This window comes from Hippocampus bargibanti, linkage group LG05 (assembly GCF_051943395.1).
Source record: "Hippocampus bargibanti isolate YZ-2025 linkage group LG05, ASM5194339v1, whole genome shotgun sequence".
In the NCBI taxonomy this organism is placed as follows: Eukaryota; Metazoa; Chordata; class Actinopteri; order Syngnathiformes; family Syngnathidae; genus Hippocampus; species Hippocampus bargibanti.
Window position 1 is genome coordinate 10,826,687 of NC_142738.1, and position 22,017 is coordinate 10,848,703.

A 22,017-nucleotide genomic window follows, 5' to 3' on the forward strand; every position below is an offset into this window, starting at 1 on the left:
CCAAACTGCGCCTTGTGAGGTTCTGCTTGATTTCCCCCTGATGTATGTGACGCATTTCTGTGCTGCGATTTAGCTTTTGATATCATATTGGTGGTGGTATTAAGAGCTGAATTAAGGTCAAGGTACCATTTGCAGCCCCCACCAGTTTAACTGGGCAATGTTTCTTCATTAAAACAAAATCAAGGAGCGACACTGCAGGCTTTTTTTGATAGAGAGCTTGCGCTGAGCGCTTATGGGGGGTCATGGTTCTTGTGAGCACCTTGGCGGGATTGATGTTGTTCACACAGCATAGAAATAAAGCACAGCTTAGCGAGGTAATCATGGAGGCCGCATTTGGAGCTACAGAGGGCGAAGGAGTCAAAATTCAAGTGCACAATTTATCGTAGGGTTCAGGTTGAGTGTGAGGGGGAGAGGTGTGTCATAGGATTCAAACCAATAATCGTATTTGGCGCCAATGTACGCCGGTCTGCTACTGTACTTTTAGTACTACTTTTAGTGTTAGGAATGTACAGTGCAGCTCTAATTTAAATCAGCACTAAATTTTAAAACCATGTCAGCCCAAAGTAGACCACGGTGGATAAAAAATATTGCAACAGCAATTTTAATGGAACGGATCAACACCACCGAAGACTTTTCTGGGTGGAAAGCATCTTCTCACTGGTCTGGCTTCTGTTTACTTTATTCTCAAGTGCCTGCCCTTTCCCCAAATAGTTTCTAGTTACCCTTTCCCAGACATTTGTGAAGCAAGCCATCTGGCAGCTTCAGGTAAGAAAAATACTTAACACTTACTCATATTTTTCACACCAATGGCACATAACAGCACAAACCATAAACCACCACTGCAGTGCATTTTCACATCATTCATTTTGCATGGCAGCTTTGTGGTTTTGAGAAGAAATGAGGCTCACTTACGCGATGTTGTAAGGACCTAAGAATGAACGATGGTCAATTGCCGCGTGTGTGTGGGAGTGGTTTATTTTATTGTGTAAAGATACACCCTAAGCAGTTGAACTGTTTCAATCATTTGCTTTTTGGAGCCCCATTTGAGCGCTTTTTTTTAACAGTGTGGGTAGGCGGACAAAGGGAGTGTTTCAGAATTCAGCGAAAAGTACAAAAAGATGAGTGTGGAATCACAACAGGGGAGCAACACCAGGAGAATAAATGTGTTTTGATAAACACTCCTCGTTGTGCATACTGCTAAATATAAAATCTATTTTCCCTCGTAGTGCTGCTAAAATTTCACTTTACTACTTACAGGTTCTGCTCTACCTTGCAAAATCAGTGTCTTAATTCGAGCCAACTACTCTGTGCAAACATCACGTGAACAGTGATAAGACGTTGGGGAAGGATTACGATAACCTCGGTTTTCAAACGCGCTCCAGAAAATTTAAATTGCGGCTTGGAATTGAAGTGGATTTACGTGGAACAACAGATGTGATACAATCCTTTTCATCAATGGATGCTCCAGCTTCATGTTTGCTTTCAACATTTAGCTTGTAGCAAACACTCTCTTGTTAAAGGACAACCGACACCATTTTTTTGTCTCCTAACTGACATCAGAAAAACGTTTTATTGAATCTAAGATACCCAAAACACGCAAGCTAATATTTTTAGTCAAATGCTAAACACCAATAAAAAAGACTTAAAGTGTCCCAAAACTGCCACAACTGGCAGATTCAGAAAGTCCCGCCCCCTTGTTCGTGACGTTAGTCAGGATACTCCTTCACAAACTGCCTTGCTCCGGAATCAAAACAATAATGTTTGCAATCGATTAAAGAAGTCCTTCCGTTATCAATTCGAGCCGTCTGGACTCCAATGTAGCGCCCAGAAAATGCACAAGCTCCGTTGGAAATGGGCTGATTTGTCCGCTGGGAATTTGTGTCAACTTACACCTTCTTTATGCGTGTTACCGCAATTGGCTGCGACACACAACGATTCACCATCGCCTTATTTATGTAGTTTTCCTTCTAATTTCGCGATCAACACGTTGTTTTCAGACAAAAATACAGTACCCAAAATGCATTGTGTGTCGCTTTCTCGGTCAGGGGCGTTCCCTGCGTGATGTCATTTAGGGGATCGTCATCAACTCGAAAACAAGACTTCCTAAATATTCAGCGCAAGTCTTAAAACGTAAAATATAGCTATATGCGGTGGAATCTTTGTAAAATACGTTCAGTAGAAGTCATTTGAAGTGATTTTACAAATTATGGACGCAACTTGTCCGGAGGTGTCGGTTGTCTTTTAAAGACAACAGTTAACGGAGGATTGTTGTCACTCCCGAGCTTTTACAACCTGTGTCTTTACACACAGTGACTAAAGGGCAAAAAAAAAAGCCGTATTCCCTGATATAACTAAACACATGTGGACCAATGACTCGGCCTACTGACACGCTGACATGAAACACTCTCACTCTCTGCTTCCTGCCCTGACAAGTTCAAATGTTGTTCAAACCAAATATCTTCAAATTCATCAGCCACACTTTTATTAAATAATTCCAGGTTGAGCCTTTTTTTCCTGGCTGCTTCTTTGTTTTCATCCACTTCCTGTTTGAGTCTTTGGTCCTGGCTTTTTCCCCCCTCCCCCGACTGCTTTGTCAAAGGACAGCTTTGCTGTTCTTGTGGGTGTTTTCGTGTCTTTCTTCCCATTCACTCATCCTCTCGCACACTGACCCTTTTTTTTTAAATCACGCACAAAATAACAAGAGAAGCTGAGGTTTTGGCACTGTGTGGCTCCTCCGTTATGTGGAAGAAAATCTCAGATTTGACACTTGCTGTTTGTCAGTGAGAAATATGTTTGACATTATGGAGGTCTGGGAGAAAGTAAATGGAAGAGAAGTCGTGGGATTTTTTTTTTTCTCAGGGCTAAGCAGTGCTTCAGCTTCGGATATGATGCCTTGAATGTCCATTTCCCTGTGGGTGGTCTCTTTTAATCCAGGATTATTTTTCCCTTGCAGACTTCTTTGCTGCCATGTTATTGCTCCTGTCTCCAGTGCCTTCATATGATTCTTAGACCGGAAAAAATATCAACTTAACTCATACCGTATCCATCAAGTCTCATTGAGGTTCAGGCAGTTTTGTCATGCGTGACGTTAGCATAATGCGCCAGACCTTAATTTCATGAATATCAAAGAATTATGCCTGCATATTTCATTTTTTTGGTCTTCTTGTAACACCAGATGACGCTCACTTCGCTCAGCTCAAGTCCATTTCGCCTGATGCCTCTCCGGTCACTTCAGGTGTGCCCCACGGCTCTGTGCTGGAGCCCATGCTCTTCATCATCTCCTGACTCAAATTTCCTGAATACAGAAAGTTTACTCTATTTTAGTTTTTGCCTGAAAATTTTCACATTTGTGGTTGTAAGCCGTACTTTGACCTTTTTTTTGCTATCTACGTGTTCTCCCTGTTTCTGTGAGGAACTCCAGTTTCTTTCAAAAACATCAATGTTGTCGTCATTGAATCTTCTAAATCATGTATGACTGTGTGATTGCAAATGAATGTCAGTCAATTGGAATAGGATTCATTTCGCCCATAACTCTAATGAGAACAAGAACTACAGAAAATGAAGGAACAAAAACTTTAGTGAAACTTAAAGCGGTGGTATGAGGTAGCATTTAGCTTGGGATGTTGAAGGGGAAAAAACAAAATTAGTCTTTGATTGGTTCATTGTTTGAACTTACCCATTTTGCTGTAACAGTAAGCATATTATTTCCTCTGGGAAAACTGCTTGTCCAGTGAATCCCAACAATGCCTTTCAAAAGTCAAATACTGCACGCAAGACTGATAGCAGCACAAAGCCAACGACATGGACTATTATTACCAGCTTTGTGTTTAGAGCTGACCATATGTTTCCACTTTCTACTGACATGTATGACCACCCTGTGCTGATGTAATTATCCACGCCAGGATATCCAGCAAATTGGATCATTGCCCCGGGATGTGTCTATGATATAATCATGTGATCGAGTCACTGGGGTGCCACTCTTGCTTTTGTGGCAGGCCCGGTGGTGGTGATTCACTTTAATTAAAGCCATCCTCAACACAGCTCCTGTGTGAGTGTAACACAAGTGAGAGTTTCTTGTGAATGTGTTGATTCTGAATGAATGTTTGGAGACTGGAACGGGTGTTTCCAAGACTTTTCTCCACCATGTTTTAGACATTAAGTCCTAAAATTAGATGACACAGAAAAGGGGAATTTATAATGCTTCATCTTAATGTTCTTTTTGATCCCATTTGAATAAATCGGTATCATACACTCAGCTAATTTTAGAGCTAAATGTTGTCCTTTTTTTAGTACATATTGTAAATTGTGAATTCATTTTTCATTATGCTGCTTTTTTCAGAATCATTCTAATTTGTGTAGACTTCAAAGACAGCTCGGATAGGCGCCAGCAAGGCAGTGACCCTCATTTGGATAAGCGGTTCAGATAATGGTCGAATGAAGGGCTTGTTTTGAGTTTACCATGCACATGTTCGCGTTTGTGTGCCTAATGTGAGATTATCAGGTGTGTCTGGAGGGAAAATATCGAATTTCACTTCATTGGTCAAAAGCAGTACAGTCTAAGCTCAATTTTCGAACATTTTGGTTCGCGTCCAATTCGGTTTTCAACCAAAAAATTCAGGGGTTTTATGTGCCAGTATAAGGCCGAAATTCAGTTCTCAACCAAACTGAGTGCACCTGAATGCACCACTTGACGACACTCTCGCTTCCTTATACATCACTTCCCAAATGTCACATCCTTATATGTCATCTCATGTCGTGCCGTCATCATTGTGAACGACGCATTTGTATTTTGTTGTTGTTTTTTTTTAAACGAAGAAGCAGACGTGTTTGGCTGAGATCTCTGCAGTTCGGACGTTATTCTCGTGTAGCGTTCCATTCTGAGTAGACGTTGTTTGTATTGTTCAATCACAATTTTAAAAAAGCAGATATGTCCGGTTAAGATCGACGCAAACCGGACTTGTTATCATCGTCCAGCGTTACGTTTGGAGCAGACGTTTTAAAAGCAGCCGTGTTTGATGAGACGCTTCATCCTGTAGCGTCCATTGTTCGCAGATGAGTTTGTATTGTTCAATAAATATTTTTGAAAAAAAATGACTGTTTGGTGAGAGCTTCGTAATATCGGACCTGTGTTTTTGCATCGTGCATCAGCCCCTAATCACGGCACTAAAGAAAGCAAGTTCGTGGGAAACGTGGCGAAGAAAAGAGGAAAATAGTGTGCAAAACTATAGAATTAAGAAAGATTGTATCGTGAAATATGAGTCAGGTGTGCATGTGTTTTTGCATCAATGAGTTTGGGATGCTGAAATGAACCATCAGCAGCATCCTAAAAAAGAAAGAATAGAAAGTCAGTGATGTGGCTAACGGATCTCGTATGTTCAGTAAAGGCCACAAATATATGGAGTGGAAAAAAGTTTTGCTTATTTTCAGCAATGAGAAGCAGTTGGCAGAGACAGTCTGAGCCAAGATAAGATTTGCGTCAAAGTAAATGCAGAAACATTTGAGAAAAAAAGATGCTAGCATTGGTCCTGAAGAGTGTGATTTTAAAGCAAACAGGATTGTTTGAAAAGTTAGTGTGGCCCGTGATTGGCTAGAAATTGATCCAGGATGTCCCCGCCTACAACCCAAAGACAGCTGGGATAGGTGCCAACACGCCCCATGACAGACAGAGAGCGAGAGAGTTTTTTTTATGTTCCAATGTTAATGTTAATGTTAAAATTGGTGAAAATAAAACATAATTTTTATAGTATTGACCTAGAACAGGTCAATACAGTCTATGTAAGCCTTCAGTCGCACAGGAGTGGTCCATCGATGAAATGACAGAACAGATCATTTATGTGTACAGTCTAGAACACGTCATTTGTGTGTACAGTTTATGCTGTAAAATAGTTAAAAGTGCTTTTAAAAAGTAGTTTTTCTACACTTGGAACAAATTAAAAAATATTACATTGATTATAATGGGCAGTTCTGATTCGGTTTTCAAACACATTGGTTTTTAAACAGGTATCTGGAAGGGATTGTGGTTAAAAAAATACTGTAGTCTGTTGGTAAGTTAAGTAAGATGAGATGCTTATTTCAGTACAACACATCTAGAGTAGCCTACTGTTTTTGGGTGGTGGGCCGTGAGCTTGTTCCATTGTAAAATGCTTGCATGTGCTATGACTCAATAAAGGCTGTAAAACACTGATGTCATCTACAACCACACATTTCTGAAAATCCAAATTGTTCATTATTGCCTTTGAAAAGTGATCATTTTGTCCACGTACGTATAATGATTCGCATTGAGTAAATGGTCATAACATGGTGAACGTGCGAGTAAGTAACAGCTTTGTGTGGTCAGCTTGATGACCAGGGCCGACAAGGGGCCCCAGCTCCGTTTTACCACGACGTGCCTTTCGAGGGGAAATGGGGAGAGGGGGAGCAGGGGAAGGCTGTGTAACATGAGCCCAGATGAAAACTGCGGCTGATCCCATTCCCAGCGCACATGCTGGGTTTGTGGAGAGGAGGCGAACGATGAATCCTCTGTTGCTCATCGCTCTCACATGTCTGCCCCTGAGCGCGGCCGTCTATACCGGCCCTCTGCAAGCCGAGATCTCCAACGGCACTTTCCATCACTTCTACGTCCCGGATGGCGACTACGATGACACGGAAGACCCTGAAAAGTGCCAGATGGTCTTCAGATTCTCGGACGGTACCCCGTGTTCTGCTGCCGAGGAGGAGAGTGACGCGCTGGTGCGGGAGGAGCTGATCCTGGCCCGACTTCAAGCGGAAGACTCGGCGCGGCTACTGGAGAGTATCGGGCGGGCGATAGCCAACGACCTGGACGGAGAGGATACTTACGGCCGCTTCCTCCGGAGAGAGGTATCCCAGATCACCGAGGCTTTCTCTGGTGTGGACAAGTCTCTGGAGGAGCTGGAGGTGAAGTTCAAGCAGAGCCAGGACAGCGAACTGAGGGAGGAACATCAACTGAGCGGCTTCGTGCTCAAGCAAGTGAGCGACGTCAGAGACAACCTGAGGGACACGAAGGACATCTCGCTGGGGTTGAGGGACAAACAGGAACTTCTGTCTCTCATCGTTCGCAGCCACGGGAGTAGATTGAGTCGCCTTAAAACGCAATATCTTAATCCAGGATCATAGTCCGTCTGTATCGTTTCTGGAGATGTGTCATCACGTTCCTCTGAGTCAAGAGGCAGGCAAAGGAAATAAGTAGTGTGTTTTGTCAAAATGGATTTCTGCGAGTTGTAGAGGCCCTGGGGGTCGTAACAATCGCTATATTGTCAAGCTTTTGTACAGACCAAAGCTTTCAGTCCCATTTAAAATTGCATACTGACCTTTAATATTTCCGGATCTCTTTTACGATCAAACTTGAGCACAATCTGTGCTTTCTTGGCATGCTTCTCCGATGAATGGACATGTCATCAAATGTGTATGGTTTTTTTCAATGTACTTTTTGACACCCTCAAAGATAAACAAGAACTAAGGGGTTATAAATATAAAGATGGTCAATACAAGGCATAAAAAACACCCAACTAGAATATAACCGACAATTGCACCAACTCGATATGTTTTTTTTAAGTAACTGAATATGTCTTAAACGGATTTTAATATAAATACTCCTCCGTTGTCTTTTGCATGTCTTTTGATTTCCCAAAGCAGTGGCTGACTTGAGTGTCCCTTCAAGTGCTCCATCTTAAACGACGTTTGGGCCGCGTCACTGACTCACGACTCACACTTGAAAGCGTTTCACTTGGATGATAAAATACTTTTTTATCCGAATTGAACCGATCTTTGTTGTCAATTTGTGCCAATATTGGGTTTGTGTTCAATTAGGATGATTATGAAATATATTTTGTGAAGAAGTGATTTAAAATACGTAGATGGGAAAGAATTCCCAAAGCTCACATGTCTTCCTTTATGGCACAGGTGTCAAAGTCAAGGCCCGGGGGCCAAATCTGGCCACCATATCATTTTATTCGGCCCGCGAAAGCAAATCAAACTTGCGTAATTCCATGTTGCTTGCCAAAGTCTGAACCAAAATTTCAAATTGTCCCATGTAAACCACAATAACAGTCATTATTTTTGACATTATTATTATCATTAATTTCTTGTGCGCTCTATATGTCATATATGGAGGGATTAAACATTCTAATAGCTACCCCAAATTAATAATGTCTCCCGAGAGGAAACCATAACTATAATGTGGTCGCGGCAAAAAATGACTTTGACATCCTTGCTCAATGGGTGTTATGCAATATCAGATGTTAATAAAGTAATGTGCACCTTTGTAGACTAAACACGATGCCATTAAATGTATTCTGCAGAGATATCTCCTGTATCCTATATTGAAACATATTTGTTAATAAAAACATAAACTCACAGTAACTTTGCACACCATGTTTTTTTAGCAACATTGTCAATATGCCTGCGCTTAACTCATTCACTGACATTCACAAATTTATTCGGGAATTCAAAATATGACGTTGAGCAGCATTCCCGAATTTGTTCCGGTTTTGTTTTTTCTTGTTTGTGTGCCGATTAAGCGCTGGCTATGGCTTCTGGCAATATTTTTTCCCTTCCACAAGGGGGCAGCCTTTCCCTTTTTCTCCATGTTAGCGCTTTTTTCCAGCTTCAGTTGTTGTTAAAGCCCTATATAAACCAATATGTATGTATTGCATTGTATTTTGGACAGCCGCCCTCATTTCAAGCTCATATAACTCCAGACCCATATAATTTAGGAATTAACTTTTTTTCTGATGAAAGAAGAGAGTATAAGGTTTCTAACGCTGTGCTGAATGTTTATGTAGTCCTAAAACTCCATATTCTGTGCGTCCTGGAATTCGAGCGACAATGACAAAAACCCTGGCACTGGAGTGAACACATTTTTGCACATCTGGCAGGGAATGAGTTAAACACAATCACATGCCTGCCAATGATTGTAATTGGTCATATACTTTATGTCTTTGTCTATTCCTGTCCACGACATGCACTTTGCAGTAAATGTTCCTGAGATGATGCCTCCGTGTTTTTTTTTTTTTTTTGTGGCCAGATGTGCTGCCCGCCAATTGGCCTCAACTGGGTGTGATTTCCTCTGTCTGGTTTCCCTCACAGTCCAGCTTCCCCTCTGGGACCCCTTTTTCAAAACAGTTCTGTTTAATACAGCAGAGCACTGTAGGCAAGGAGCGCTGTCCGAAGAGGCAGGAGCTCAGTGTGCACAGAAACCATATATGTCTACAAGGCATCGGAAATTTCAGGGAAGCAGCCCATGGCTCTGTTTTCACTAGATTGCAGTGGGCGGCGGGGAATCTACTGTGTATGTTAAACCTATAGAGCTTCAGAAAAGCAATCTCCAATGTGCTTTTTTTTGCAGGGGGGGGGGGGGAAAGGGAATGGGACGTTAATTCTTCCGACAGAAGCATACTTTTTATTTTTTTTGTAGGATGGATGGGATGGTTTGGAGCAAGGAGGCCTGCTGTTAAAAGAATGTATTCGCCACACAGACTGATGAAAAGCATAAACAAAAGCAGTTCAGGAATGTAATTCTGGTTCAGAGCTGACCTGAAACACTGAGTTTCTCTCGGATACATAGAGAACACTGACATACCAGATGTGGTATGGCTCATACTATTAGTCACTTACAATAAAAATCTGATCTCTTTGTTTTTACTGGGCCACTCTGGGCAGTTTTGTTCTGACTTTTTAGGTTGAGTTTTGGGAATATGGCCCTTTATCAGTGAAAATAAATCAAAGTGTACCGTATTTTCCGGTGTATAAGACACACCCAAAAGCCTTGATTTTCTTCAAAAGATGACCCTGCGCCTTATACGTGAGGTCATATGGGGCCATAACAGATCTCGGAACTCCTGTCAGCAGCCAGTGACTCCATTCCCCCTGTAGAAGAAGTAGTGCGTAACCCCAGCCTCTACTGTCGTGCCATATAATGTGTTGTGCCTTATATTTGGAAAACGTACATATTTATATATTGTATTTGGAAAACCTTTATCATTCATTAAAGGTGTTCCTTATACTCCGGTGTGCCTTATACAGTATAGTATATGGAAAAAGTTTGAAAATACACCATTCGTTTGGGGTGCTCCTTATACTCCAGTGCGCCTTATACATCTAAAAATACGGTATAGCTAGCTTACTTGATCTATTTGAGTAATTCCGTGTTGAGTGAACGCTGGTGCATGTGGCTGCCGCTGCTCACCCACAGAAAAACTGACCCTGTGACTGTAAAGTGACCTTGAGAGTTTTGAAAGGCGCTTATAAATTCAATGTATTATTATTATTCATTCTCAAAACCGCTGGGCCAAATGCAGAGGTTGGAAAAGTGTCCAAAAATTGCATTCAAGTCAATAATATGACTAAAAAAAGTCAAAAGTGAGCCTTGCAATAATTACTGTATTTTCTGGAATATAAGGCGCACCTTCAACAAATGACATACAGTGAGACCTCAACTTACGAACTTAATTGGTTCCCAGACAGAGTGTGTAAGGCGAAAAGTGTGTATCTAAAAAAAAAAACAATCCCATAGGAAACCATTAAAATGGGAATAATCCTTTCCCGGGTTTCCATAAAATATAGTTTTTAACCAAATAAGCCTTAAAACTACACACAACATACCTTATTCTATGTATAATAAATGTGCTATTGTATTGTAATGAAAGAAATACACTGCATTGTATCATAAAGTCACAAAGAGAGGCACATTACATGAGGACTGTAATTAAAGAAACAAACTGTGATTTATGATAGTTGGTTTATATTTGGGGGTGGTTCACCTGCTCTAGTGCGCAACTGATCTGCTTCTTTCATCGGGAATGAAAGGAGTCACTTTAATTTCTCATAATTGAAGTCTGCTGTGACCACTCCCATGTTGGCGCAACCCTCCCTGTGGCAGTGCCGCTAGCCAGTCTTTCTTGCAAAATGACCCATATCAGGTGTTCACAAGTTACGATACTCAGTGTGACTTGCATGCTATCGGTGCTCGTGCCTTTCGCGACCTTTTACCTTGTACTTCTGTTCTTTTTCCACAAATAGGCTCCAGCACTTGAACGGGATGTGCTCTTTAAATCCGGCAAATCTGATGTCATGCTCTGACTCAAGTAACCAAAAAAGGCTTCGACACAACTATTTTTAAAGGTACTCGTTCACCACCACAGTTATCTGGCAACAACGGTTTGTAAGCACTTTGCACTTTTTATATGCAGGGAGGCAATAAAATTAGAAACTCAAATTATCAAGGTGTAAATGAAGTGATTAGACCCCAGACAGAATTTACAACACGATAATGATCTGTCTGATGATGATTTGCATCTGAGGAGGTTTAAAGCCAGGAAACACGGTCATTAGAATCATTCCTTCGCTTACAACAGGAACTCTTTTGGTATGATTCAATCATGTTATATGAAACAAAGTATACTCAAGAAGTTTGGAGGAATTCTTCTTCTTCTTCATAAACATACTTTTCGGCTTTCAGTCATCCATTCATCTTAATTGGGCTGACAGGTGAACTGTAACCAAGATTTAACACACTCACTGCCAGACAATGTGCAAAAATGTGTCCACTCCAATGTCAGGGTTTTTGTCATTTTCACTTAAATTACAAGATCCACAGAATATGGAGTTGTAGGACTACATAATCATTCAATGCAGCGTAAGAAAACTTAGACTCTCTTTTGTCATGAAAAAGAGTTAATTCCTAAATTATATAGGTCTGGAGTTATACGAGCTTGAAATGAGGGTGGCTGTCCAAAATACAATGCAATACATACATATTGGTTTATATAGGGCTTTAACAACAGCTGAAGCTGTAACAAAGCGCTAACATGGAAAAAGGAAAATGCTGCCCCCTTGTGTAAGGGAAAAAAACATTACCAGAGGCCATGTCCAGCGCCTTATCGGCACCCGAACAAGAAAAAAAAAAAAAAACAACAAATTTGGGAATGGCGCTTTACGTCATATTTTCAATTTCCGAATACATTTGGGAATGGCAGTGAATGAGTTAAGATGCAGAGGAAATCTAAATATTGCGGATGAGGATAAGAATATTGGAAAATAGATGAATGAAAGGTAAAAATACACGTTGGGCTGCAACTCACATCTGAAAATTTCCTTCACGCAACATAAGTATAGCCGCTCTGCCATTGGCTATTGCTGAACATTATCCTGACATCCCATTGGCTAAGAGAGACCTTTACCACATATTGTTATTAGATAATTAGATATTATATAATAATCTAATTGTAACACGTATTTGTTACATATTTTGGTGCATTTTATGCTTTGGGAAACATTTAGGTCAGAAATTTTAGGGGGGTTGGGACGAATTAGAGCATTTTCATTGAAACTGCGTCTCTACTTCCAAATTTTTCTAGTTGAGAGATTTCTTCTAGAACCAATTAATTCCGTACGTTCAGGTACCACGGTAATATTTTTAACCACACTTAATTTGATAATGCGATGACTCAATTGTTAGTAGCTTTAAAGGACAACCGACACCATTTTTTTGTTTCCTAACCAACATCAGAAAAACGTTTTATAGCATCTAAAATACCCAAAACACGCAGGCTGATATTTTTTGTCAAATGCAAAACACCAATAAAAATGTACTACTTCAAAATTTCTTCAAAATTACCCCGGAAATTGCGAGTTTCAGAAGGTCCCGCCCCCTTGTTCGTGACATCACAACAGGACGTCTTTCCTTGCTCTAGAATCAAATCAATGGCTTCAGATTTGGAGAATATGCTTTCTTGTGACTCATCCAGTTATGAATATGATTCAAATAGTTCTGAAGAGGAAAGCATAAATGTTTGGAATCAATTAAAGAAGTCCTTCCAGATCAATTCGAGCCGTCAGGACTGCAATGTAGCGTCCCAGAAAATGCACAAGATGGCGCCCAAGCTCCATTGGAAATGGGCTGATTTGTCTGCTGGGAATTTGTGTCTCCTAGAATCAAATAGTAGTCTTGGTGCAACACACAACGATTTATCATCGCGTTATTTATGTTTTCCTTCTAATTTCGCCATCAACACGAAGTTTACCCGAAATGCATTGTGTCGCTTTCTCGGTCAGGCGCGTTCCAGGCATCGTCATCAACTCAAAAACAAGACTTCCTGAATATTCAGAGCGAGTCTTCTCATCTCATCTCATCTCATTTTCCGTACCGCTTATTCCTCATTAGGGTCGCGGGGGTTGCTGGAGCCTATCTCAGCTGTCTTCGGGCACGAGGCGGGGGACACCCTGAATTGGTTGCCAGCCAATCGCAGGGCACACAACAGTCACTCTCACACTCACACCTAGGGACAATTTGGAGTGGTCAATCTGCCTGCCATGCATGTTTTTGGAGTGTGGGAGGAAACCGGAGGACCCGGAGAAAACCCACGCGGGTCCGGGGAGAACATGCAAACTCCACACAGGGAGGCCGGACCGGGACGCGAACCGGCGACCTCTGCACTGTGAAGCCGGTGTGCTAACCACTCGACTACCGGGCCGCCCCGTCATTTAAAATGATTTTACAAATTATGGACGCAACTTGTTCGGAGGCGTCGGTTGTCCTTTAACTCGTCAATGTGGTTAGTTTTTGTCCTTTGTAAGATCAAAATCTTGATCCAAGATGCTGGGACATAGCTTGAACCCAATGTAATGGGTAAAAATAATACAGCTACGTCGCCCAATTTGGGCTACTTTTGACCCAGTTGTACGAGCAAAGAATTACATTGCGTGTAATGTTGTACAGTTATCCACTACCAAAATCCCTCAGGCCGTTTGGGATTTGGCCCAAACGGTTCTGATGCCTCGTTTTTGTGTTGCCTTGGATTTGTTGCTCCAAACAAGAAAATTCACTGCCACCATTAATTGAAAACAACACACAACAGAGAAACATTTACATTGCAATCTTATGACTGCATTTTGAATGTGAATATGGTTTCAATGTACACGAACAAGTAGTCCATTTTGCGGTTGCAGCTGCAAATAATCACTTAAAGATTTTAAATCTGCTTTCTGTCGCATAGTTTTTCAGGAGGAGAAGATTGGGGCAAAGAAATCTGATGAAATGAGTAAAGTCAGTATTTGGATTTAATGTCACTTCATTCAATCTTTGGTGAACGTGGCCAAATCGTTCCAGTTTTGCAACCGGTGTGCACCATGACAGTGTTATCCAGGCAGGTGGAAATTGTCTCGTATGTGTAGCTGTGTTCCGTGTTTTGATTCAGATTGCAAACAAAGAAGCAGAAGTATGTCGTTCCACTTTACGACCTCCACTAGTTTAAATTGTTTGAGGAAAATACAGAAAAGCTTCAGCTGTTGTTAAAGCACTATATATAAATCAATATGTATTGTATTGTATTGTATTGTAAAAATAAGAAAAAAGTAATAAGTAATAAGTAATAAGTAATACCCAATTGAATTTAATCATAGTTAAATCTACTTTTAGTAGAGGTTTTTTATTCCAAGGATTCATGGATATTTTTCGTCGCAAAAAGCACAGACACAATTATTTCAAAACAAATGGATGAAGCACAGGTATGCTCTTTTCTTCACAAAAAAAAAGGAATACGCTCACTGGATGGTCTGATAGAGAATGTACAGAATAGAAGTTATCATGTTTAAAAGTTTCATCCTGTTGGCCGAACACGTGTGACTACAAGGCCAGTCTACACAATGGAGCACAGACAATCTGGACTCACTTTGATATGGAGAGAACAAGCCTGTTGTTGAACAGGGCGGAAGGGAGTACAGTGAGACCTCAACTTACGAACTTAATTGGTTCCCAGACTGAGTGTGTAAGGCGAAAAGTGTGTAACTCAAAAAAAAATCCCATAGGAAACCATTAAAATGGGAATAATTCGTTCCCGGGTTTCCATAAAATATACTTTTCAACTAAATAAGCCTTAAAACTACATACAACATACCTTATTCTATGTATAATAAATGTGCTATTGTATTGCAATGAAAGAAATACACTGCATTGTATCATAAAGTCACTTTCTTTACATTTGTGATGGTCATTGATGGCTTGATGGAATGGCGTTGGAGGTCGAAGGTCAAAGGGAATTGCTGTTTGGAAAGAGAGGCGCATTACATGAGGACTGTAATTAAAGAAATAAACTGTGCTGTAAAATAAAGTTTTATTTACCTTTTTGATGGTCGTTGATGGCTTATGGAAGGAGAGTCATCTTCCGTAACTTAACCTCTGGTGCTGTTCGGTCGTGTGCTTCCGCCGAAGATCACTCTGCCAGCCGTGGTGGGTGTGTATTATGAAAATAGTGCTTTTTATAAGGTTTAATTTTCAGAAATTTGACGTTTGTAAGACGAAAAGTTTGTAAGATAAGGTGTTTGTAAGTTGAGGTCTCACTGTAATTGGTACGCTCCTGTACGAGAAGAGCTCATTCGCCAGGTTACAAATCTATCAGCTCATGGAAAGGCCACCCATTAAAATGTCTACATTCTGTTGGTTGATGGATGTTGGTGCTTGTACCAGGGGACGACCTGGAGGGGCGTCCATGGGACGTCCAGGGGCGTGGTATTCAAATCAAGAAGGGAGTGTTTTACTCATGTATCACTTGAATTTGCGTGTACTCTCCATAAATAGCTTGGCAGAGGTCGGGCGTCACTCAAAGAAACGAGCACAAAGTGGCTTCATGACAACTACGCCTCTTACCGGCAGTAAAAGTCAATCTTTCTGTGTTTGAGCCTTTGTTCACAGTGTCCGAGCGAACATCTCTGACGCAGCCACAAGAATAAACAAACATCATGTTAGAGATTACATATGAGACAGTCGTGAAAGTGAACCTTTTTATCATCGTTGCTGAATATTTGATGCAGTTGTGGTGGTGTATGCGCCAGTATGCGCTCCACACAGAATGTTTTGCATGGCTATTTTATTTGTGAAAAATACTCAGACGGGGTGGAGAACCTCAAGAACAACAAAAACACTTCAGTCGGACACAGTTTGGACTTAATGTGCCATATTTTCCCCTTGGATAAACACAAATACATTGGCATACATACAGTTCAAAAGGTACATGTACATAACTTGTGTTGAATGATGCATAATGATACGCGGTTGCCCTTTCAAATGAGACAATACACATCATGTTTTCATATTTAATACTGTTTCCGGGTTGTGCTATTCTCTTTCTTTTGTTAAATGTTGGTTGGGTGTTAAAAATGTGCTGAACTACATTACTGTCCTCTTGGAGAGCAAGCCGATTGGTTCGTTATGAGATTCCAATAACCCCCAGCCCCCTTGTGTTCTTGTGCTTTCTTTGCGCGCTGATGCACACTTCAAAATTCCTGCACTGTCGTCGATGCAGATCACCGCATTGTCCGTTTCGGGTTAGCGCGGGCAGGTCACACGCAGCCGTTCTCCTGCCGCGGCTTCTGGGCCACGGGAGTGTGCGGTGGGTAAAGGGAGGGGGCGAGTGTGCACAGGAACCCAGACAGGAGAGTCAGTCCCAGTCCACCCCACGCGCAGAACATGGACCAACCATAGCCGTGACTGATATCCTCCGGGATTCCAAACATGTAGCGAGGGTAACGTGACAGTTCAAAGTTGATTCCCGCCACACATGTGCACAGAGAGATGATGCAGCATGTTCCTGTCCACAAGAAGTGAAACACATGACAGATTTTAAACCATTTGCCACTGTAAAATGAATGGAGTACAATGCGTTTAAGAACTTACTGGGCATATAAGTTAAAATCCATCAAAAGAAACACAACAAAAAAAGACACGTAATAATAATAATAATACATTTCATTTCTAAGCGCCTTTCAAAACTCTCAAGGACACTTTACAGTCACAGGATACGTTTTTTGCCTTGGGTGAGCAGCGGCAGCCACACGCGCCAGTGTTCACTCAACCCGGAATAACTCAAATAGATAGAAAGTTAACTAGCTAGCTAGATGGATAGCCAATAGATAGCTAGCTAGATAGCCAGTCAGGTAGCTAATAGAAACCAAATAGCAAGTTAGATAGCTAATAGCTAGCTAGCTAGATAGCCAGCCAGATAGCTAATAGACAGAACACACAGATAGCTAGCTAGCTGGATGGATGGATGGATGGATGGATGGATGGATGGGATGGATGGATGGATGGATGGATGGATGGATGGATAGGTAATATAGACTCCCTCCCTATTTTCAAGTCCCACCTCAAAACCCATTTGTTTAAAATTGCTTTCAATGTCTAGTTCAATCTGCTATTTTATTATGTATCATTTACTTATGGTTTTATTGTTATGTGCTTTGTTTTATTGTTTTTATTGTAAAGTGTCCTTGGGTGTTTTGAAAGGCACTTGAAATTAAATGTATTATTATAGGTACATTCATTCTAACCTAATTGGATTGGATTAGCCTTTATTAGTGGAGAAATATACATTTCACAGCAGCAACGAAACGAAATGAATGAAACGAAAGCAAGAAGCAGAAAAACAAAATAAAGGCAGCCACTCTTGCAGCGCCATCTTGAAGTCAAAACAACAACAAAATACAAAAAAAAAACAAATAATGTGACATAGCACAAAAGACACAGTCAGTCAATCATATAAATATACAATAATACAAATTATAAAACATGACTCCACAACCATTTTGTTAATTTCAGCATAAGATTAACATTTTCAACGTGACAGCCAGCTCGTGTTAATCAGCTAGCCGGCTTTAGTTAGCTGTTGTGCTAACATTTAATTAACGAACTCATGTTTATGAGCAACTCTTGGGTTGTCAATGGGACATTATGGGCTGTTGAGTTTGTAATGTAAAGAAATATGAAGCTAGTACTTTTTATGGGTGAAAAGCAAACCATTTGGAAGCAGAGTGAAGTGGTAAAGGGCCAGGAAAAAGCATTTCAATTGAAGAAAGTAACAATTTGGTTAAATCAATGGGTCACCAAATATTAAATGTTAGTCACTTTAAGTTCATGTTATAATAATAATAATAATAAATTTCCTTTATAAGCGCCTTTCAAAACTCTCCAGGTCACTTTACGGTCACAGGATAAATCCTTCATTAAACCGGTTTGGTGGGGTGAGGTTCAATTTGGATCGTTCATACAATAGCCTGCTGAGGCAACATATGATTAGTAATACTGATGAGGTGATACCGGTCGAAATGGGGCAATCAGGCCAGTCGTTAGTCAGAACGGCAGGAATTATCAGTGGAGCAGCTGCAGGGAGTAGTCCTCTGCTCCCCCCAACCTCAGAGCAGGGACCTATCATAGCAGAGTCCGGCACCGCCATGTCTGGACAGTAGGGATATATACATAGGGCCTAAACTACCAGTAAGACTTTAGTTTACTGACAAAGTTTCTTGGATAAGAAGCGAAACGTCCGACACCTTCAAAGAAGTACAGATGACGGCTGAAGAAACCTTTTCATCGAAGGTCACAGGATAAGTTCTGTGGGTGCGCAGCGGCAGCCACACGTGCCAGTATTCACTCAACCTGGAATAACTCAAATAGATACAAAGCTAGCTAGCAAGCTAATAAATATTTCATTTCCAATACTTCTGTTAAATATTCCTGCGCTCTATGGGTCATATCTTTGTTTTTTGTTTACCCCCCCCCCCCCCCCCCTATGGACTACTGCAGTGGTTTTAATTCCTGCCTCACAGTCTGGGGTTCCAATCTTCCCCTGTTGAGCTATTTTCATCCAAAATGCGAAAGCAAAATTTCGGCTATTGGGCCACATGTCGGCTCGGTGACACACTAAAAATATGTTTTTTAATGACCATTATTTTTGGAGGATTCTGTGCGAATTTTCTCGTGTAAAAAACGCACTTGGTGGATGTTTTTGTTTTTGTGGGCAGACCAGTGTTTGGATTACTTTGAATTTACTGCTCCCATGAGGTAATTTGAAGTACTACACTTACCTCCCATGAGGAAGAGCAGCCCGGCAACATACTGCATGAGGTCATGTGCCTTCCAACAGCCCAACACGCCAATGGTCCAACCGAACAGGATGATGGCGAGGGCCATGCCAATAAAACTCACCGTCATCCTCTGGAGATCTGCAATGAAAGATCGACCGCCCGCTATAGATTGTTGCTGCTGCTGCTACTGTTTTGTTTACCAACCAATTAATGAGAAACAAAAGACTCACGTAGCGCATGCCACTCATCCTGCCTGATCGTCTTGGTCAGGTTGATTGGCACATTTCTGGGCAATGTCGTTGAAGAGTAGTAATATTTGATTGGCGTGCAACGTGCAACCAATCCTGTGGAAGCAAAGCACACAAAAGAGAGAGCGTGGATGTCACAAAATCTCTGACAAGATACGCGGAGAATGCACCCCCTCTCTCCTCCCTAAAAAAACTTTCATCTCCCCTTCACGATGAATGATCCACCCACTGCAAGATGGAGACGTGTATTGTTAAACACGACAAGGCTTATGGGAATGCACGTTTTTTGTTATTTCGTGTGGACTTGCAATTTAGATTGGGTTGCGCAAAACGTTTGACACGCTCGCGCACACGCATATACACAAATATGAATATACAGCGGCGTACCTTTAAAGATTAAATCCTCCGTCTCCAAGTCAAATCCCATCCGGTGACACTTCCTCCACAGTCCGATGACGGTGGAGTTGAAATGCCGATTGCACAGCGACTCCATGGCGGAAGCTGGAGGCGCAAGGTGCCGCCGAGACCGCAGCCTCGGCATCCTCGCATCCCACTCGGCGCTCGCCTTCGGAAGCATGCGCAGCGGGAGGTTGTTGTTCGAGATGTAGATGTAGCCCGGGTCGGTTCTCTTGTTCGAGTAATTCTTGCAGCGCTCGCGGTGCCTCCTGGCGTCCGTCTCGTACCAGTTGTCGGTGCCGATGGCCACAGCGATGAGGCCGAGGGCGCACAAGGCTAAGACTAGACCCGCCGCTGTTAAAGTCCTCATCGCAGCCATGTTCCTTCCATGCGTGTGCCGCGTTGAGAAATCCCCTGCGCGAGACAAAGGGGGGGATGCTTCTCAGGGATTCCTGGTTAGGTTGACAGAGAGCATCGCCGCCGCATCGAGGATGGAAACAACGAGGCCCGGATGCGATGTTTTGGTTGTCTGCTTCAGCCAGTCAGTCGAGCTCTTTCTCGCTCGGAGACTGGATTGGTCCATGCACACACGAATCCGCTAGATGGCGTCGAAAACAAAATATTGTCGCTCTCACAAACAGACGACAGTACAGTCGATTTACAGTCGGTGTTTCTTCTTATGAGCCGATACCAAGGAAAGTACGTATTTTACATTACATTAATTACCTTGTTTCCGTTTGTAGTACAGTACTTGTAGTGTGGAATAAGTCAGTCAGAAAGGAATGGAAAAGCATTTACAGTATATGTGTCAAATCTGGCCCACCACATCATTTTATTTTCAATTCAATCAGGCAACAGAGTGACACAAACATTTGATTGAATTTGTACATGTAGCATACCTGTCAATGTATATGGTTTCACCGTATTTTATACGTGTTTGTATCATTTAAAATAATGTATGGCATAATACAAGTTTTATATGGGAATTTAAATCATTTATAAGGGCAGCTGTTAGTCAAGGTTGACAGGTAAGATGTAGAAAGTGGTCTTTTAATGTATAGTTTAGAACATGTCGGTTTTCCTGTCATTTCTGTTACATTGAATGGACACTATAAATAGAATGCCCCCCCCCCCACCAACACACACTTACAATCATGGAAAAAATGTGAAAATGTGAATAGTTGTTTGCCCTTTTGTGTCAGGTCTATGATTGACAGGCAATCATAGAGGGGTTGCTTGCTGCCGACATCAAGTGAGATTGGCGTCATGCTATGGATGAATAGTTTTGGATAATGGCAGTAGAGCAAGCCTTCATTTTCCAAATGCCTTCCATCCATCATCCCCACACTTATTCTGTTCATGGTCACACAAGAAAACTAAAATGTGTGCAAATGTTTATGAAATGTAAAAGGAAAAAGGCACATGAGCACAGGGAGAACATATACCGTGTAAACTGCACACGAGAAGAAATGACTCGCCATAGATTCCAACACAGCACAAAGTGTGACCTTTTGAGGCTCCATTGCCCCAAACCATCACCCCATGCATCAGGCAGTTTATATTCATTATTTTAGTTTGGGGTGGATTTTCACGCAATCTCCTAATCCCCATACCAGGTTTGTGCATTCAATGACTGACTGAGCATGTGCTTCCAAAAGAGAATTTAACAACATAATTTCCTATGAGCTAAATGGCACGCATATCAGTATCCAATGTACAAAAGCAGAACAAAGTGAAAGTCAACAATAAACAGAATCATTTACAGACGCTCCCCAATTTACGAACGACATGCGTTCCGAACAGTCGTTCGTAAGGTGAATTTGTTCGTAAATTGCTTCAGTGCTATATTTTGTATGGAATGTATGTTTAAGGCTGCGATACCTCGGTTTACGAACCCCTTGGCTTACGAACTTTTCGGTTTACGAACGTTAAATTTATGAAAATTTTACTTTGGCATATGAACTTTACCTAAGCATATAAACTTTTTTTGTACACGGAGCTGCCTCAATGAGTGATGTGTCGTTCGTGAACGAGCCCGTTCTTCTAACAACAAAATGGCAGCCGACTGTTTTTGTTCTCTATTCCCCGAACCCAGTCTTTGATTAAAGCCACGTGATTGGTCAAGGAAGCAGCAGTGAGGGGGGTGGTTTAAACATTAAAGAGACAGGCAGACGACAGTGAGAGACTTTCAACTTTGATAAGGCAGTGTAGACTGGAAGGTTAAAATACCCCATCAATCAGGCTCCACAAACAACCCGCATAAGCCATCTGTACACTTGATGCAAAAAGCTATCAACCCAGCTAAACAGAACACAATTGATGAGGAACTAGATAAAATGATTACAGAGAAAGCACCTACAAGGGATCATTCCTCAAGATGGTGCAATAAGAAAGTTACGTTCCTCATCAAGTGTTTAATGCTGATGAAACCGGCCACTCCATTCCATCAAGCCATCAACGACCATCACAAAGGTAAATAAAACCATTTTATTATACTCTA

The 22,017-nt window shown here is 41.5% G+C and overlaps 2 protein-coding genes across 2 annotated transcripts; one reads left to right on the forward strand and one right to left on the reverse strand.

Annotated features, from left to right (window-relative positions):
- The first annotated feature begins 5,909 nt into the window (after positions 1-5,909).
- fibina (fin bud initiation factor a) lies at positions 5,910-8,375 on the forward strand. Its single transcript, XM_088996163.1, has one exon. The coding sequence runs from the start codon at positions 6,448-6,450 to the stop codon at positions 7,132-7,134; it is 687 nt and encodes a 228-aa protein (XP_088852289.1). The 5' UTR covers positions 5,910-6,447; the 3' UTR covers positions 7,135-8,375.
- A 6,722-nt stretch (positions 8,376-15,097) lies between these two features.
- tmem276a (transmembrane protein 276a) lies at positions 15,098-21,984 on the reverse strand. The gene is made up of 4 exons (XM_088996593.1): positions 19,509-21,984; positions 19,104-19,217; positions 18,874-19,011; positions 15,098-16,601 (listed from the first exon to the last, which is right to left on the reverse strand). Exons 1-4 carry the CDS (start codon positions 19,894-19,896, stop codon positions 16,354-16,356), a joined length of 888 nt encoding a protein of 295 aa, XP_088852719.1. The 5' UTR covers positions 19,897-21,984; the 3' UTR covers positions 15,098-16,353.
- Positions 21,985-22,017: the final 33 nt, after the last annotated feature.

Coding starts and splice junctions, on each gene's coding strand:
- fibina (XM_088996163.1), top strand. CDS start 6,448: ATGAAAACTGCGGCTGATCCCATTCCCAGCGCACATGCTGGGTTTGTG.
- tmem276a (XM_088996593.1), bottom strand. CDS start 19,896: ATGGCTGCGATGAGGACTTTAACAGCGGCGGGTCTAGTCTTAGCCTTG. Junction 19,218..19,508: donor GGAGGATTTAATCTTTAAAG/GTACGCCGCTGT, acceptor TTGCTTCCACAG/GATTGGTTGCACGTTGCACG. Junction 19,012..19,103: donor GGATGAGTGGCATGCGCTAC/GTGAGTCTTTTG, acceptor CTTTCATTGCAG/ATCTCCAGAGGATGACGGTG.